This window comes from Alexandromys fortis, unplaced genomic scaffold (genome assembly GCF_014885135.2).
Source record: "Alexandromys fortis isolate MF-2015 unplaced genomic scaffold, M_Fortis_MF-2015_v1.1 scaffold_3, whole genome shotgun sequence".
Classification (NCBI taxonomy): Eukaryota; Metazoa; Chordata; class Mammalia; order Rodentia; family Cricetidae; genus Alexandromys; species Alexandromys fortis.
In genome coordinates, this window is record NW_026067909.1 from 11,772,433 (window position 1) to 11,790,932 (window position 18,500).

Genomic DNA, 18,500 nt, shown 5'->3' on the forward strand with positions numbered 1-18,500 from the left:
GACACAGAGTGAGTCTGGTGGGGTGGCCTTCCCTGTACTTCCCACTGTGGTAGTTTGAATATAACTAGCCCCTATAATCTCATAGGGAGTGGCACTGTTAGGAGGTGTGGCATTTTTGGAGTGGATATGGCCTTGTTGGAGGAAGTGTGTCACTGCGGTGATGGGCTTTGAGGTCTTATATTCTTGGGATACCACCCAGTGTCTCAGTCAACTCCTTTTGCCTACAAGGTGTAGGATTCTCAGCTACTTCTCCAGCACCACATCTGCCTGCACGCTGCCATGTCCCATCCTGATGATAACGGACAGAAGCTCTGAACTATAAGAGCTGCCATGGCCATGGTCTTTACAGCAATAGAGACCCTAACTAAGACACCTACCAAGGAATGATGGGAAGTGGCTTTCAAAAACCAATCTCCTGCCAAGGTACCCTGTCTTTCAGTCATAAAACGTCTGGTCCCACGCCTCACTCCATCCCACTGGGGTCAAGTTAAAGATCTGCCTCCCCACAGACCCCCAGCCTTGCATGTAGCCATCCTAGCAGGAATGAATATAAGCTAGAGACAGGCCTGTCCCTTCCTTTGGCCATCAGACTATTGAGACAATGGTCCTCAAGACACCTGAATTTTCCCAGGAGTCTCAAGCTGGGGAAAGGAAAGGCTGAAACCTGGTGCCAGCCAGAGGGGGAGCCTGTCTCCCAGAGAGATCTCATGGAGTTCTGAGAACTTGTCAGACCGCCTTGCAGGAGAGCCTGGAGCTGACAGTGATGGGTCAGTGATGGGCAAGGACCACACCCTGACCAGGGCTGCTTAGCTATGCACACCTCCTGCCCTCTACCTAAACCTAATTTTGCACCAAGGTTTTAAAGATGGACTTGAGGGCCTTCGTTTCTTTTCACAATGTGTCCACACTGAAAAATCTCTCTCCTCTGTGTTTCACTGCTGTTTGAATGTTTAACTCATGAACAGAGAATGGATGGCTGAGTCCAGCTTGTTGGGGCTGCCAGCAGCTGCCCATGGGAATGACAGAGCATGAGGCACACATCAGGGATCGTGTGTAACTAGGGACAGAGTCTGGGCAGGGGTCTGGTGTGCCAGTGAGGAGCCAGTGACCAGGCTTCAAGAGGCAACAAAAGACAATCAGGGCTGTGGGAAAGCAGGGGACAGGCAGAGCGGGGCCTCTGCTGTGGCCCTGAGGTCCCAGTTTCTTCATGACTGCATGCGCGCGTGTGCGTGTGTGTGTGTGTGTGTGTGTGTGTGTGTGTGTCTGCAGGGCTCGGTGTCACACCACTGTCCTGAGGAGCAGGGTGGGGTGACAGATTAGGAGGGTGTTGTTAGGAGCTATGGGGAGAGGCACCCATGCAGGTGACACCAGTGTCCGGCATGATTACTAACAGCAGGGCTTCCATCTACCCCATGCCTCAGAGCCTCCTATAAATGATACGTTAGTGTCTGAGGGACTCATGTGTGAGGGCCCCAGCTTACGGTGAGATAAAGAAGCTTTTGATTTCCTAAGCTTCCATGCTGGGTGTCCCCGGGTACTGTGGGCTTCTTTCCCTAACTTAACGCTACACAGCCTGTTGTTAGCGAGCCCCTAGGGTTACACTGGGAAGCTCAGGGGGACCCACCCGGTGCCCTGGAACTGCCTTCTTGCTGAAGGCAAGGATCCTTCAGCCTGGGATCCTTCAGGGCTCACTGTAGGCTTGCTTTGAGCACAGCACTACCGCCAGTGACACTGGGCATTGGTGGGGACAGTGAGAGTATTATGGGAGGTTACATAACTCAGGGTGAGACCTGGGGAGATCACTGTGGAATTGGACTTAGGCAACCACTGTGTGGTGGCCATAAAAGACTAAACATCCTGAACGCTACACATCCTTAGAAACCCGTTTGAAAGCCTCTGGCTCCTCCTGTAGGAAGCCTACCCTGATACACATGGGGCTGCAGATAATCTTCCTTGACTGTGGCCCCCGACAATCAGGGCTTCAGTTCAGGCCTGCCATCTGTTGGCGGCTCACTGCTCAGACCCCCAAGGTGTGCAGGCTCTGTTAGGGCACAGGTTGTCTGTCCACCCCAGAGTCCAGCAGGACCAAGGTGAACAACAAAATTAAAAGCATGACAGAGAGGGTGAATAATATTATTAAAAGCATTCAAGATAGTCTGGGCAGGTGTTGGATATAATATATTTGACCACCAGGGGGAGCCATAGCATCAGTAGTTAAGCTATGTACAGTATTCCAAGCCAGGACAGCAGGACCCCAGTTGTGGGGCCTTCTACCTCCAGCAGGGGGCACCAGCTCTGAGGTTTTGATAAGGAGCCATAGCCCTGGCTAGAGGCTGTCACCTGAAGGATTCCTAGTTACAGAGATGAGCTGCTGCTTGGAATCTGTTATCTAATTCAGAGAAGCTGGACTTAGGGAAGCCTACATTAATACCTGTAACCTATTGCTAGACTACCTCTGGGTTGCCTGTTACTTAGTGTCCCCATCTGTCATACATGAAGTATCACAGTAGAACTCGTTGGTGGCACTCAGAACTATCACCTGATTATCTCCATACAGCCCTGAGATTCTCAAAGCACTGGGTGACAGAGGTACAGCTAGTCCCATTTAATCCACGAGGAAACTGAGGCTCGGCTGAGAGAGAGGTATCACTGTAGGGCACTCGGTCTGTGACTTTGGGTAGCTGATTCCAGGGGACTCTGGGATGGCAGAAACAGGGCAGGTGGCACTCACCGTCCGACTCAGAGGCAGCCCTGAAGATCAGGTAACTGCTGGGGAGTGGCTGGGTGATGGAGCCCACACTCTCACCTTTGGGGCCCTGGAAAGGCAGAGACCTGCAGTGTCAGGCATTGGGCCAGGAAGGCCAGGAGGAAGGGGGCGGGGGCACTCCCCATCCCTTTCTGAGCAGGGACCCCTCCAGTTCAGATCCCTGATTACAGTGGCCACACCCAGCTAAGGTAAATCCTGGAGTCATAGTTGAATGGGAGCTTCAGAGGGACAGCTAAGGGCTGCTCAGTGTAAGGAAATACGTCTGGTATTTGGAGTAAATGTTTTGTTTTGCTTTCCTGTTGAGACAGGGTTTCACTATGTAGCCCTGGCTGGCCTGTAACTTGCTCTGTAGACCAGGCTTGGCATTAAACTCAGACCTGCCTACTTCCGTCTCCAGAGTGCTGGGATTAAAGGCGTGCTCCAGCAGGCCAGGCTGGAGAACATCTATACAATTAGAATTTTCATATAAAAGTTTTATTTTTTCTCCTTTTTGGTTTTTCAGACAGTTTTTGTTGTTGGTTTGTTTTGAGACAAAGTCACCCTCACTCTACAGCCCAGACTAGCCTAGAACTTTCTTTTTTTAAAAAAAAAAAATTTTATTTATTATGTATACAGTATTCTGTTTGCATGTGTGTCTGTAGGCCAGAAGAGGGCGACAGATCCCATTGTAGATGGTTATGAGCCACCATGTGGTTGCTGGGAATTGAACTCGTGACCTCTAGAAGAGCAGACAGTGCTCTTAACCTCTGAGCCATCTCTCCAGCCCCCGCCTAGAACTTTCTATGTAGCTGAAGATGGCTTTGAACCTCTGATCTTCCTGCCTCGACCCCTCAAGTGCTGCCCACCTTTGGGCGATGGAGTGTCCTCAGCAGGCTGAAGGGAGGCTGTGCCGTGCTAGCTCAGTCATATCCATAAATTTTTGAGGTGCAGTATTTTTAAGCCACAGTGAGTTTATTCAGCTGTGATTTTACCAAAAGTGGAGAAAATACTACTTTTAAAACTAACAGAAGCCAGGCATGGTAGTTTGTACCTGCCTGTAATCTCAGCATTTAAGAGGATGAGGCAGGAGGATTGTCACAAGTTCTAGGCTAGCCTGAACCACAGAGTGAGTTCTACACCAGTATGGGCCATAGAGTAAGAGAAACCATGTCTCAAAAAAACCAAACCAAACTGGGTGAGGTAGAACACTCCTTCAATCCCAGCACTCAGGAGGCAGAGGCAGGCAGTGCTCCATGAATCTGAGAGGAGCCTCCATAGTGAGTTCCAGGCCTGCCAAAGCTCACAGTGTCACCTTGTGTAAAGCTACACAGTGTCACCTTGTGTAAAGCTACACAGTGTCACCTTGTGTAAAGCTACACAGTGTCACCTTGTGTCACTCCCACCCCTGAATCCAAACAAAACATAAACTTTGTTGTTTCTCTGAAACCCAAATGTCGCTAGGTTTCTCCTGGGGACCCACGCCTGTCCTGATGAGTCCTAGTTGAACAGTCCTGGTGATGAGGGATGAGGTCTGAGCCAGGGACAGGCCCCTCCTCCCCTCCAGACAGCACTGGATGAGAGACCTAATGTATAGCCTGGATCTGCCCCATCTCCACTTCCCCCAGCTCATCACAGGATGCTCGCCCCCCCCCCAGGGATCCCTCGCTAGGGATCCATTTTGGAATTGGGATCCCAGGAGAAGCCCCCAATCTCCCTGGACCCCCACCTGGGCGCCCTGTTGACCAGCTCACCTTTACGGCCCACACAGACTGGTCCAGCGGGTGGAAGAGTTTGAAGCAGAAGCCGTCCTTCTTGGAGGGGCGCTCGATGAGCTCGCAGCAGTGCAGCAGCACCGTGCCCACCCACTGGCCCACCTTGGGCGTCTTGTAGATGAGCAGCACGCCTGGCTTGAGCACGCACCACAGCTTCGTCCAGCTCTTCAGGGTCCCTCGGATCTGCAGAGGACTTCGCGGTCAGGGGCACCCGTGGAGGATACTAGCCAAGCCAGCTACACAGCTTGGTGGGGGTGAACAGAGGCAGGGACTGGGGTGATGGACTCCCGGAGGCTGCAGGAACTAGGAGTAGCCCAGACTTCTGGGGGGAGTGTGGCCCTCACAGCACCTTGACTTTGGACTCTGACCTCCAGATGGACCTATGAGGAGCTGGCTTCGGCGTCGGGTCATTTGTTATCATAGTTCAGGGTTTTGTAGTGACAAACACACACGTCTCCCAAGTGCCACAGATGTCCTGGCCTACAGGAGCCCCTGTGAGTGGCACCTGCCTACCTTCAGGCTGTCAGCCATGATGACCACGCTGGGATCGGTCAGGGCACTGAAGAGCTGCTTTGTGGCCCGCTTCTTCTCCTGCCGGTAGTTCTCCTTCTGTGCCTGCAACCAGAACAGAAGTGGGTCACAGAGAGCATGGACTGCCCCAGCTCCTCCCACTGCCAGCAGGGCACCGGGAAAGGGGGATGCAGAGCAGTGGCTCTCAGCCTGTGCATTGTGACCCCTTCCAGAAGGGTTGCATATCAGATATTTATATTACAATTCATAACAGTAGCAAATTTATAGTTAGGAGGTAGCAATAAAATAATTTTATGGTTGGAGGTCACCGCATGAGGAACTTTAACATTAAAGGGTCACAGCGTTAGGAAGGTTGAGAACTACTGATACAGAGGGTGTGGGTGTTTCTTCCATCCTCACCCTGAGCCAGGCCCACCTTGAGAGCGTCCTTCTTGGAGACCCTGGTCGTCGGGGAGGTACATTCCTTGTCAGATCCATTGCATAGTCTGTACTCAGCCTGTAAGAGAGGGAATGGGGTGCAGGGGGTGTCAGTGTATGGTTGGGGCTGCCAGGGCCAGAGCAGAGAAAGCAGAGGTCCCAGAATAAACGGAAATGAGAAAGTGAGCCGGGCACCAGCATTCATCTCTGCTTCTGCTCGGAGCCCAAATAAACCCTCCCTCGAGAGAAGAAACACAGTGGGGTTTGTAAAGAGGGTTTGGGTGGCAGCTTGGCCAAGGTGGTGACCAACTCCTAGGCTGTGTCAGCCCTAAGGACAGCATCCCTATCTTACCTGATGCTCAGAACCACTCCTCGGCTCTGGGCAGGGTCAACAAGGAGACTATGGGGTAGGGTTGGCCACTGGCTCTGGGGGAGGTACGTCTGGAGGGTCAATGTCTGCAGATGGGAGCCAAGCATTTGAGCCTGGGGCCACAGCTCACTTCCTGGACCTAGAGCAGTAACTATGCAAGGAGCCATAGCCTCACAGATGAAGAAACTGAGGTCTGGGGTACAGAGCCATAACTTTGTCTAAAGGTCACAGGTTTGGGGATAGCAAACTGTGCCGTGAATCCCACATGCCACCTGTTGCCGGGTCCCTAGGCTCTACAGGCGTGATACACATGATACAGAAGCTGTCACAGGCTACTGGAGCTCACTCTGGGAACAAGGCTGCACCCCACCCCATTTCAGACCTATGCATGTTTGTCACAGTGTCCCCCAAGGCCTCTGGTTTCTGACAGAGAGAGAAGAGAGCAGCCCTAAAGAATTCAAATACATGCCCTTGAGAACAGCGGAAGGTGACCATTTCTAATGAAGAAGGTTACCATGGTTCTTCCCACAGTGTAACAGTGCTCACAGTGGGAACAAGAAGCCAGAACTCAGCGACAGACAGAAAAGCCCAGTGAGAACTCCAGGGGACAGCCTCAACTTCCCCAGACAGTTTCTGCCAGATGTTGTGAGCCATGGGTGCTGCAAGTCCCTCTGTTCACCCTCTAGCAGCCTATTCCAGTCACTTCTGCTGTAGACGCCTGATTTGGCGATATTTTGCTATCTGCTGCTTCTTTCTGTTGGCTACCTACATGTGTTCTTGTACTTTGTCTTGGTAAATACTTAACACACTTTAAACTGGGCAGTGGTGGCACACGCCTTTAATCCCATCACTCAGAGGCAGAGGCAGGCAGATCTCTGAGTTCGAGGCCACCCTGGTCTACAGAGCAAATTCCAGGACAGCCACGGTTACAGAGAAACCCTGTCTTGAAAAGCCAAAATTAATTAATTAATTAATTAATTAAAAAAAACTAAACATACTTATTCAAAATTCAAAACATGTCTATCGGCTTTGGCTGTCCTAACTCACTCTCCTGCACAGAACAAGCTAAAGTGTCTGGGAAAAAAAAAACAAATGAATATTTCATGATGTGAAAATTATGGTGTGAGAGTCGGTTTTAATTGTCAACTTGACAAAATCTAGAACCACCTAGGAAGCGTCTCAGCGAGGGGCTCTCGAGATCAGGTTGGCTGTAGTTTTCTTAGCTGGGTTGACCCAGCCTGAATGTGGATGGCACCATCTCCACGGCTGGCCTGGGGCTGAACGGAAAGGGGAGTACAAGCTGAGCTCCAGCCCATGGGGATTGGTCAGCTCAGCTGCTCTCTGCCCTTGATTGTGGTATGGGTGACTGTGGTATGGGTGATGACTGTGGTGTAGGTGACCAGAGCTCCAGGTTTCTGGTGCCTTGTCCTCCCTGAAGTGATGGACTGTAACCTGTACTTGGCTCTGAGGGACAGATTGGAGTCCACAGGTTCATGGAGGCTGTAAGAGTGAGGGGTTGAAGTACTATGTGTGGGCTTTTGTGTTGGTGGGTACATCTGTAGTCATTATTTTTTTTTAACATTTTGTGTGTGTGTGTGTGTGTGTGTGTGTGTGTAGGTAGGTAGGTAGGTAGGTAGGTAGGTAGGTAGGAAGACAGCTTGCAGAAGTAGGTTCTCTCCTACAGTGTGGGTTCCTGGGATTGACCTCAGATCATCAGGCACAGTGGCAAGTGCCTTCCCTGTAGAGCCATTTCACCGGCCTATATAAGCAAGTAAACAGAACAGCTCAGCTGGGTGTGGTATTACATGCCTTTAATCCTAGCACTAGGGAGGCAAAGAAAGGATGACCACCATGAGCTGGAGGGCAACCTGGTCTACATAATGAATTCCAGGCCAATCAGGGCTACACAGTGGGACCCTCTCTCAAAGACAAACCAACTGACCACAACAGCTCAACCCATGGTGTCACCTGCAGAGAAGGGGACCGTATCATAACAAGTCTCAGAAGCATGCCCTGGTCACACAGCAACCAAGGAGCCATGCTGGGATTGAACCTGGCAGTCTCCCTTCAGAGTTGCACCCTCTTAGTCGCAAAGAACATTCTGGATCATCAGAGGAAGTGCCCAGGGGCTCTGCTCAGAAGCAGTCATTGAGCTGAGGGTGAATGACAAAGCACGGGTCAAGCAGCGGGCCTCTAGGGACAGGCCCTGTGGGTACTCTGCAGAAAGCTCCCCAGCCTGGCCTGCTCCTCTGTGTGGTTGGGTAGATGCATCACTTCCTCAGCCCCCAAATGGCCTGCATAGAAGGAGGACAGCTCTGACCACACTGCTGGTGACAAGCTCCCTTGACTTGACCAGGGCTTAGATAGTCTCAGCCCTGCAGGAACTGCGGTTAGCTGTCTGTAAAGAGTGCCCCTGTGGGGCAGCTAACTCAGTCCCTGCTGAGACTAGCAGCTGGCATTTCTCAAGAACTATGAAGAGATGGGCAAATCAACCAATGGTTTAAATTAAAACACTATTTACAGAAAGAAATGGCCCAGTGGCTAAGAGCCCTCGAGAGGACCCAGGTTCGATTCCTGGTATCTACGTGGTAGCTTCCTAGGATACCAGGCACGCAGGTGCACACATGTGCATGCAGGCAAAATATCCACACACAAAATAAAAACAAATACATCTAAAAACCCCACTATTTACAGCCTTCCACTAGACCAGGTTTAACCACAGAGAAAGAGGGGAGGCCAGCTGGGGGCCTGGGGTGGAGTACCTGCACACCAGAGGCCCCAGGTCACCTTTGTGTCCTCATGTGTACTGGGCCACACAGGGACACCTAGGAAATGGGAAGGCCCCTCAGAACTGTGGAATTTGAGGGTTCTGGGGAGGTGGCTCAATGACTAAAACACACACTACATAAGCATGCAGGCTGGAGTTTGGATTCCTAGAAGCAAGCCATCGAAAAGGAGGACAGATGTTGTAACCGCCTGTAATCCTACCAATTGAGAGGGAGAGATGGATTCCCGGGCAAGCTGGCTAGCAAGAGCAGCCAGAATTTGTTAGCTCTGGGTTCGGGGAGAGACCCTGCCTCAGTAAGTAAAGTAGAGAGCAATAGAGAAGGAAGGACACCTGATATCGACTTCAGGTCTCCACATGCATGCACACATACCACATATACCAAAGCAAACTTCACACTGCACACACATACATATGAGTAAAATAAGAGAACAAACCACGCATCTGAGAAGGGCAAAGGACTGGGAATATATATATATAATGCTTTAGCTAAGAAAAGACAAGCAACCCAAACAGAAGATAGGTGAGAGACTCAGCAGCATCCCCCAGGAGGACGCACATGATGCCATGCAGATCTGAGTCAACATGGAAACCCAGCCATACTGAGACTCCAATCAGGAAGGTTACAGTCAGAGACAGAATAGAAACCCTCGGTGCTGGCTGGGGAGACCTGAGGGAGGGCGACCGGGGACATGCTGGGGCTCACCAAGCGCACAGGAGTTTCGGCAGTTCTTCAAAAATGGAACAAAGAATGTTTCAGAAGTCTACAGTTACTTTAGCACCTGGCAAGTTCACAGAGGGCTGTGGCCCAGACACATGTGTACACGGGTGCCCGCGGGAGCTGTTTACTTCAGCGAGAGAAGGGAAACCACCAGGAAGTGGCTGCAGAGGGAACAGCACAGATGAGTGTGGAAGGAGGAATGGAGCAGGCTAGTAGCTTGGAGGCTCCCCCTAGACAGGGGGGCTTCCTTTCATGGGGACTTCCTACTCCCCAGATAGTTCTGTCTAGCACATATCTCTTCTCAGGTCTCCTGGGCTATGCTCAGCTTCTAATAAACGGAGAGACAGAGACTAAACCCCATGCAGCAAGGGTGTAGCCTGAGAGTTGAGGCTTTTCCTTTTAAGTATGGGGACAGCAGGCTCAGCCAGCGCCCTGCTGTCCCTTTAGTTAGGCTCCCTGCCTCCCAGTCCTCCCACAGACAGGCTCTTACCAGTGGCACCTTCGTGGCAGAGCCTGGGGTCAGGGGCTCTTCATCTCTGGGTGGTGACTGGCCATTGGACTCCATGTCCCTCCCTGGAAGACAGTGGGTAGGACTCCTCAGAGAGTGCCCTGGAGGCTGCCTGGGAGGGGCAGGAAGCCACTAGAGTGTTGTGGCCCTGAGAGGTGGAGTGAGCTTCAGCAAAGGGTCCCAGAGGCTCTGGCTAGGCCCTCACAACCACAGAAAGGAAACGGGAGGAGCTGGCGGAAACAGGGGGCAGCTGGGCTAGTAGGGTGTGACCGAGGCCCTTGGATCACCAAGCAAGCATGGTGCCCAGGCTCAGAGGCACACTGGTTCAAAATCCAGGACTCTGGTAGTCCCGGAGTCTTGCTCCAGGTTAGCTGAAGAGGTGGGAGGGAGGCTTGGCACCTGGAACCCTGCCCTGCTTCCCTGTACTCTGCAGCCTGAAGGAGAGAGATGATGGTGGGGTGGCCTGAAGCCAGCCATGGGTATGATTTGGCTACTGTCACCCGCTGCCAGAGGAAGGTGGTGCTGTGGTTTATAAGAGGCCATGAGTCAGTGGTGGGGTGAAACTCTTCCTGAAGCCATAGGCCAGCGATGAGTATAAGGGGAAGGAACAGTTGGGAGGCTGGGTATTCTGTAGATCACCTCCCAGGAACTCTGGGAAGGGCTGGGCAATGGAGACATTCTCTCCAGAAAAGCTAGGAGAGTGACCTAAGGAAGTAGTTCTACCCACCAGTCCAGTCAGAGAGCAGTAGCCATCTGAGGTCATCTAACATCCCCATCTGACATGGTGACTACTCCCCTGCCCCGCCATGTGACTGAGCCTCAGGAGCTCCCACTCTCTGCCCATACAGCCCCTGACTCAGGCCTTGGTGACGGGGAGGCAGCTGTCCACTCTCAGAGGCCACATGTGGAAAGGCGCATCCTGATGAGGAGGGATCATGCTCCAAGCACCCAAGAGCACAGAGGTGTGACGTCACACCAGTGCAGACAGCCTAGCGTTGGCTCTTTGCCACCATACATATCCTGTCCACACCCCTGCTCCTGGGACCTCTTGCATTCCTTGAAGAGGGCCTGGCGCTTCCCAGTCCTGCCCTGACCAGTCAGTCCTTCCACAGATCAAGTCTCCAGAATCCGACTAAGGCTTGCCACTACCTCCTCTCTCTCCCTCCTCCCCACGGGAACCTAGTCTTCCTCTCCTCTCCTCCCCCTGTTCCTGTGGCACAGGTGAATGAGGCCTGTGGGTTACATCCTTGGCATCCACCTTCCTTGTATGCCAGTGACTGTCCAGAGTGCCTTCCTCACTCTGAGCCTCAGTCTCCCCTTCTGGTGGCTGAGACTGTTGATGGCATGACTCTCCTTCCCTGTCACGACCTTCCACCTGTTTCCCCCTCACTCTGCACCCAGCCTTGGGAGGTGGAAGAGAGAAGAGGGCAGGGCTAGTCCTCAGGAGCAGCGCGATCCCACTTCCCACTCTTCAGGGACTCCTGAAAGGGAGAGCTAGGTGTGTTAAGGCTAGCTGTGACCTACAGCGTAGAGAGGGCTCAGCTCAGACTCGGCTATGGGTGGGCAGGCATGGAAGCCATAGGTCCAGAGGCTGTGAGAGCATTCTTTGTGGTGGGGTCCACATCCCAGGACCCAGAACTTCATCCACAAGTGGCGCGGAGGTAGCACAGACTGAACTGTTCCCTCCCAGGGTTCAGGACCTCTTGGAAGTGGGACATAGGTACTGATGTTGTCTATATTTTATAAATGGGTGGGGGCTGGAGAGATGGCTCAGAGGTTAAGAGCATTGTCTGCTCTTCCAAAGGTCCTGAGTTCAATTCCCAGTAATCACATGGTAGCTCACAACCATCTGTAATGGGGTCTGGTGCCCTCTTTTGGCCTGCAGGCATACACACAGAGAGAATATTGTATATATAACAAATAAATAAATAAGCAAACTGAGTCCCAATAACTGATCTGCAGGCACCCGGCTAGGGCTGGGTCAGGTGCCGGTCCTCACAGCCCCTGTTTGATACAACTGCCCTCTGCCGACCCTAAGTTAGTCCCTTGTCAGCAAACTTGGTCCTTCAGCATGCTGTGTACCCTTTGTTCACAAAATCCTTAGTCTCCTTCATGTGGGAGCCACCCTCACTGGCCATGAAGGTCCTGGAGGGGTGGGACACCGGCTGAGCTCTCACAACTGCAGGGTCAGGGGGACCTCTGCTGCCCATGGCCTGCACCGACCTGGGGTGATTGGACCAAGCTCATTTTCACAGCCCAGAACCAGGTTCCGTGGGAGCTTCCGGGGGTCAGTCTTCTGTGGAGTAGAAGCTGGTGGACACAGTGAGAAGCGGCGCCGGAGAAAGGCCTCCTCCTTCATGGCGTGGGTACTGGGGGGCTTCTGAAAAGAAGAAGAGGGGGGCAGGTGGTCAGACCTCACCTAAGGTCAGGGGGAGGGCTCCGATGAGTCCACAGAGAAGTCAAGAGAGGACAGACCAGGTTGCCCCAAACTGTCAGGAGTTAAGTTGGTAGGAGGCACTATAAGGAGACTGGGGTGTCCTCCACCCGCTTGTTCCATTTTAGGGCACATGAGATCCACGGCACTGCCTGAGTGTCTCTGGTCTTGTGTGGGTCCCTGGACTTGAAGTCCTGAACAAACTGGGAAGGTGCAGGTGTGCTCTGACAGGTTCATACCAGCCTATGACATCACCTACCTGCTAGGAACAGCCCTGGGAACAGGAGAGGCCACAGGGGAGGAATGACAGCCAGCCACTCCCACACTCTCAGCCACTGCAAGGCCTTCAGCAGGGCCCAGGGCCTCACAGCCTCACCCGAAACAAGGCCTGCCAGCTGAGCACAGGTGATCAGCCACCTCCCAAGCCTTTCCCTGTTGACTGAACAGAACCCATCCAGTCTCAGCTACTCTTATACACGAGAAAACCACAAAGGCCCGGCTCCAGAGTTGCCTGACCAGTTTTCAGTCTATTGACCAGCTTTCCCCCTTGCCCAGCTTTCTAGGGACATGGCCTGAGCCTTTTTAGCTGGCCAATAGCTTCCCAAAGAGCCGACTTTACCTCCCTTTTTCCCAATGGTCTGATCTCAAATACACATAGCTTTCCTGCTGGACCAGGAATGAACAGGGTACCTGGGGTGTCAATGGCTCTATCCACAGTCCAAAACCTGTCTGTGGCCCCTGTCTACTTCTTAATTCAGCTGAGATTCCCTGGCTTGTGCCAGGCCCAGAGCAATCAGGGCAAGCTGGACCCTTAGGGACCTGCAGGGGCAAGAGGGCTATCTCTGGCAGCAAAACAAAGGGTGTTGACAGAGTTGGCTTGCCACACCTGGAGCTTCACTTTCTTTAGGGATTGAGTAACACAGGCTTGGGGCAGGGTTTGCAGTTTACTCTCAGGTATCCCATCAGGCCATCTGCAATAAGTGTGTCAGGGGAGGGTGTGTGTAAGTAACTAGAGGGACTCATCGAAAACTGTACCCCATGCATACCTCATGTTCACTATCTTGTCTTCCTCACCTCTCTCCATCTACCTAATCATTCATTTATACATCTGTCTGTCCTCCCTTCTTCCTTCCAACCATCCACTACTCACCTCCCTATCCAGGTATCCATGTGTCAGTCATCCATTTATCAGTGTATCCATGCATCATCCACCCATTCATCCATCCAGCATCCATCCATCCATTGTCCATCCGTCCGTCCGTCCACCCATCCATCCATCCATCCATCCATCCATTGTCCATCCGTCCATCCGTCCGTCCATCCATCCATCCATCCATCCATCCATCCATCCATCCATCCATTGTCATCCATCCGTCCATCCATCATCCATCCATCCATCATCTATCCATCCATCCACCCACCCATCCAGCTATGTATCCATCCATCCATCATCCATCCATCCATCCATCCACCCATCCATTCTCTCATCTTCCCTTCCTAAATCTTTCCAATCAGTCAGCTGACCAGACTGGTTCCCACTTTCTTCTCATTTCCCCTACACTCAGACACACGAGGTGGGAGGGGCAGTGACTACCCAGCCAACATGAATAGAAACCCCGCCCCTGCAGCCACAGTACAATTCAGGCATACACCCAGAGCCACGGGCTCTACAGCTGACACCTACAGGCCAGTGGTGGCCCAGCAGCTTCCTTCAATCTGCTCGCTCAGCAGGAGGCTTCAGCTCTGCCAAGCTATCCTGAGGCCCCTATTCCCCTGTCCTCTGTGCCCTGCCCGTTAGAGGCCTGCATCTGGAGGACACTGTCACACACTAGGTGTGTGTGGGGGGGAGGGGGTACATCTCACAGGCCAGTCAGTCTCGTAGTCCTGAGCTCTGCCCTCGTTCTCCACTCCTTTCACCTACTGGACTCCGGCCTCTTCACAGTCCTGACAAACGCTGAGCCCGAGCCTGCTGAAAGACCTCCGACCTCCGTATGGCTCTGCTCTGCTCTGCTCTCTCCATGTCCCCACCCCTATTGTGCAGGCTGGGTTTTGTCACATTCCACTCAGGAAGAGTGTCCTCTGGGTGACCACTCTTTGGCTGCACTGTGCACATTCTCTGCATAGCACTGGAGGCTCCTAGACACCCTCCCTAGCAGTTCTTTACTTTGTTAAAACTCTTGGGCAAGAGAGATGGCTCATTTCATAAAACATGTGCTGGACAAGCGAAAGCCCCCGAGCTCAATCCTCAGAACCTGTAATCCCAGTGCTGGGGAGGCAGAGGCACGTGGATCCCTGGGGCTGGCTGGCCAACCCGTCCGGCCAGATCTGGAAGGCTCTAAACTAGTGAGAGTCCCTGTCGCTCTGAGGAACTGCACCTGAGGTGTACACACATGCATAAGCACACATGTATCCTGTGTTCAAATGTGCACTCTGTCTGGCTCTGTCTTGCCCACCACGTGATCCCGCCACCCAGGGAAAGCAACAAGTGAGGCAGGTCCTGGACAGGGACCTAGGAATGTGGGGCTACAGACGATGCCCAATGCCCACGGACACTGTGGAGTAAAGCTGCACTCCCTGAAGAGCATGCCTCCTACACTGGGGTGCACCCAGTCTCCAGCTCAGGGAGGAGCTTCAGAGAGATGACCAAGACAAGGGCTGCTGTCCACAGTAACCATCACAGTCACTGTTTCTAGCTAGTGGCTAGGTATAAGGGGCAGTATTTGTATAGTGCTTGGAATGGCTAAGGAATGGGGTAGGAGGCAGGGACCATCCTACATACAGAGGGCCGAGCAGGGAGCTGTCAGTCAGCGCTGGGCCAATGGTCTCCTCCCAATAGAAGCTCTAGGTTGCCAGGTCCTGGGAGCTCAGCCCCTACGTATGCCCACCCATGGACGCTCCAAGGGAGGAGTGGGACTAGAAAGAAGCATGGACAAGGAAATGGAATGCTGGCGGCGGCGGCAGAGTCCTGGCCCTCTGAGTGACTCAGGAGGGCTATGTTGCCCACCTCTGGCCCATGAGCCTTCTGGGAAGTCTCCTGGACTTTGATGCTAGGTACCAAGGTCCAGCCAGATTCTCTGGATCCAGAATTCTGCTTACCCAAGGCCACTAGAAGCCAAAATGTGCTTACCCCAACTATTTTCTCTAACCAGAGTCAGCAAGGCCACCTCAGACCTCACCGTTACTCAGTGCCATCTGAACGCAGCTGGCCCTTGCCCGCAGTTTCCAGAGCCCCTCCCCACTGAAGACGATGCCATTTCTATGTTTAGTTGTATCATCCCCCTGTTCTCATGATCCTCAAGTCCAAGTGCACGAGGGGGTCCTGTGGGACCTGAGAAGAAAACCCAAGGGAAGCATACAACACACTGGGACCTGCTCAGGTTCATGGGGTGGAAGTCTAGGGTGGTGCCATTTCTGCCCAGGAGGGACCTAGCCCAGAGACCCTGACCCACTGAGGTAAGATCACACAGAAGTCCCGGCCATGAGGCAGAGGCCATGAGGCAGAGGCCATGACCAGCAACACCCAATTCTGGCCCAGGCCTCAGAAGAGAAGTTTTTGCAAGACAGGAACCCAAGGCAATGTAACAGGTCAAGGGCAGGCTGGGGAGCCAGGACTCCCCATGGTATAGCCTTTGCCAGTTACCTCCAGAGTGAAGGCTATAACTGCTCACTATGCAGTAAAGTGTGGTCCTGGAAGGCCGATCAGGCAGGCAGGAGTGGAACCTGCCACCCAGTGCTCCTGCTTTGGGAGTGAAAGCTTCAGGACAGCTTGGGGTAGACCCTGTGACTACAGCAGACGCCCTTCCTGTTCTGTGTCAGCCAGACCCACTCCTTAGGCTACAAAGGCTGCAGTGAAGCATAGATGCCACCTATCTTCCTCCTGCTGGTTCTGGCAGAGTGGCCCTGACCTGGCAATTCTCACACGGCCACTCAGCCTGGTCATCAAGGTAACCTCTTTGTTCTCTCTGTAGTTAGAACCCACAGAAGGTAGAGACATACGACCTTCAGAAAGGGGCATTTAGAATGTGGCTTCAGAACCCAGACATGTGACTCTGAGGTGTGATGGGAGTATGGACGAAGTGTGTGTGTATGTGGGGGGGGGGAGTGGGTGGACTCCTGATCCACAGGAGTAAAAGCTGAGTGTCAAGTTAGTGACAGTGTGGATGCCATAAGGCCCAGGCAGGACCCGCTTGCAGGCAGAGCATATGGAAATGGGGGTGGGGAGGATGAGTCTACAGGCTATACTCTGAATGTGGCTAGACTAGGGGCAGATCGGAGAGGAGGAGAAAGGGAGAGCCACCATATCCACCCCAGTCAGTGTATGGCCTTTCTTCTCTCCACCCAGGTAGCTGAGGTCTGTCTCTGCCTCCACAGGACCTTCAGTGGGACTCTTCTCCTTCCTTAGAGAATTAGCTTCTCCATAGAATGCTTCCTCAGGCTGCTGTTCAGGGACCCACGTTTTCCTACAGTCTGTATGGGATCTATGTGTGCTATGCCATATTGCACTTGCGTGAGGGCCTTCATCCTCAGCTGATCTGACTCCTCAAGCCCTGCTGTGCTTCTTGGCGAGGTACACACACGGCTAATGTAGTACTTCTGCAGAGACTTAGCTCAGGGATGGGAACTGGGCTCGGGAGAAGCTGGAGCTGCTGACACCAAGGAAGGTTCCTGAAGGGTGCTACCAGGGGGGCTACCCATCCCTGAGGCTGTGAGCTCTTTTGGACAAAGCAGTGGCTGCCCAGCCAGAATAGGAATAGACACACCCTCCTGAGAGCTCAACTTTCTGTTTCAGACCCTTTCTGGATCCCTCCCTATGGGTGGGTACCCAGGGTTAATGGGCATGGGGTTCTGGGGCCCTTGGTGTCCATAGCTCCCATTGTGCTGGTGGGGCCACAGTTAAGTACATCCATGTACTTGGGCCTGGAAGCAGCAGGGGCTCAGACAGCTGACTTTTGTCTCCCACTCATGCCTAAGAGTCACCGTGTGGCTACCTTCCCATGACTATGGATCCTCCTTATCCATTTTCTCAGGGCTTCCGCTCTCTCCTGCCCAGCTGAGGGTCAGGAAGGTGGCAAAGCAAGAGCAGGGGTAGGAGGCAACTGCAACTCTTACCTTGGTCCTGCCCTCCACATGGACCCACACAGGCTCCTCAAATTCAGTTTCCCATCTAGAGCACAGCAGCCTGCCATGGGTCACCCCACCAAAAAAGAGCTAGCTCACTGACCTCCGGCTGCCTTCCAAGCAGGGATCTGGCCTCCAAAGTACCACTCCCTCCACTGCTGACAGACGCCCACCTTCAGCCCAAACAATGGATTCTTTGTGGAGAAAGGTCAGGGCCACACAGGAGGAGGCGTGGAACTGTGATCTGGGCCCAGGCTCGCCTGAACCTCAGAGGAGGAATCAGTGAAGTCTCCCATTCCCAGACTCCCTTCGTCCACCTGCACACTCAAGTGGATGGGGCATTCCGGCCTAAGTCCTTTCTGTCATCCTGCAGAGGCCTGGGGAACCACGCGAAGGACCATGGCTGCGTGGCCTCGGCTGGCCACATTCATTTTCCAGCTATGTGTAGAGTCTTTCTCTGAGAGGGGCCTCGAGGTACCTGCAGCAGCCAAGTGATCTCTCATGGCTAGCACTGTGGTCTTTGGGTAGCTTCCTTACCTACAGTCCCTAGGGAGCTGCTGGAGGGAGGCAGGCCAGGGTCCCCGGGGAGAGGTGAGGCTCCAGATGCTGGGGCTCTCTATCATGGGTGGAGACCTCCATCTCTATGTATGTGCTGATGGTTCTGTCTGAACTTGGAGTCTCGTTAAAGGCTATTGCGGGGGTCAACCCTTGGAACCAGCTCAGGAGTGAAGGACTACGGCCTACAAGCTCAGCTCTCTGCACGCTCACTGAAGAATTGACAGACTCTACAGAATGACTGCAGCTGCCACTTAAAAGGCCTGTCCCCACCATGTCCCGTCCAGTCCCTGCTGTCCCACCCAACTGAGACGACTTTGATTTTGGACACAAACTGCAATAGAGACGATGCTCTTAGTGGTCATGCAAGCTGGCATGGGGGACTATGGAGGACAAGAGACGAGAGGAAGAACAGGGGATAGTGCAGCCAGGGAGGGGGATGGACCAGGCTTCGCAGGGACAGACAAACAGACTTTTGTGAAAAATTCCACTGCAGAGTCACGGTCAGCCCTGTACCAAGTGGGTTTATCTGAGGGGCTCTCG

The 18,500-nt window shown here is 53.1% G+C and overlaps 1 protein-coding gene across 1 annotated transcript in view; it reads right to left on the reverse strand.

Annotated features, from left to right (window-relative positions):
* Positions 1-18,500, reverse strand: part of Osbpl5 (oxysterol binding protein like 5) — a 56,084-nt gene that overhangs the window by 18,448 nt on the left and 19,136 nt on the right. The window contains exons 2-7 of the mRNA XM_050136731.1: positions 12,074-12,230; positions 9,833-9,915; positions 5,465-5,545; positions 5,032-5,133; positions 4,498-4,701; positions 2,732-2,816 (exon numbers count right to left, since the gene is read on the reverse strand). Of these exons, the coding sequence (XP_049992688.1) occupies positions 2,732-2,816; positions 4,498-4,701; positions 5,032-5,133; positions 5,465-5,545; positions 9,833-9,915; positions 12,074-12,209 (691 nt within the window). The 5' untranslated portion in view covers positions 12,210-12,230. The remainder of the gene's footprint in view (positions 1-2,731; positions 2,817-4,497; positions 4,702-5,031; positions 5,134-5,464; positions 5,546-9,832; positions 9,916-12,073; positions 12,231-18,500) is intronic.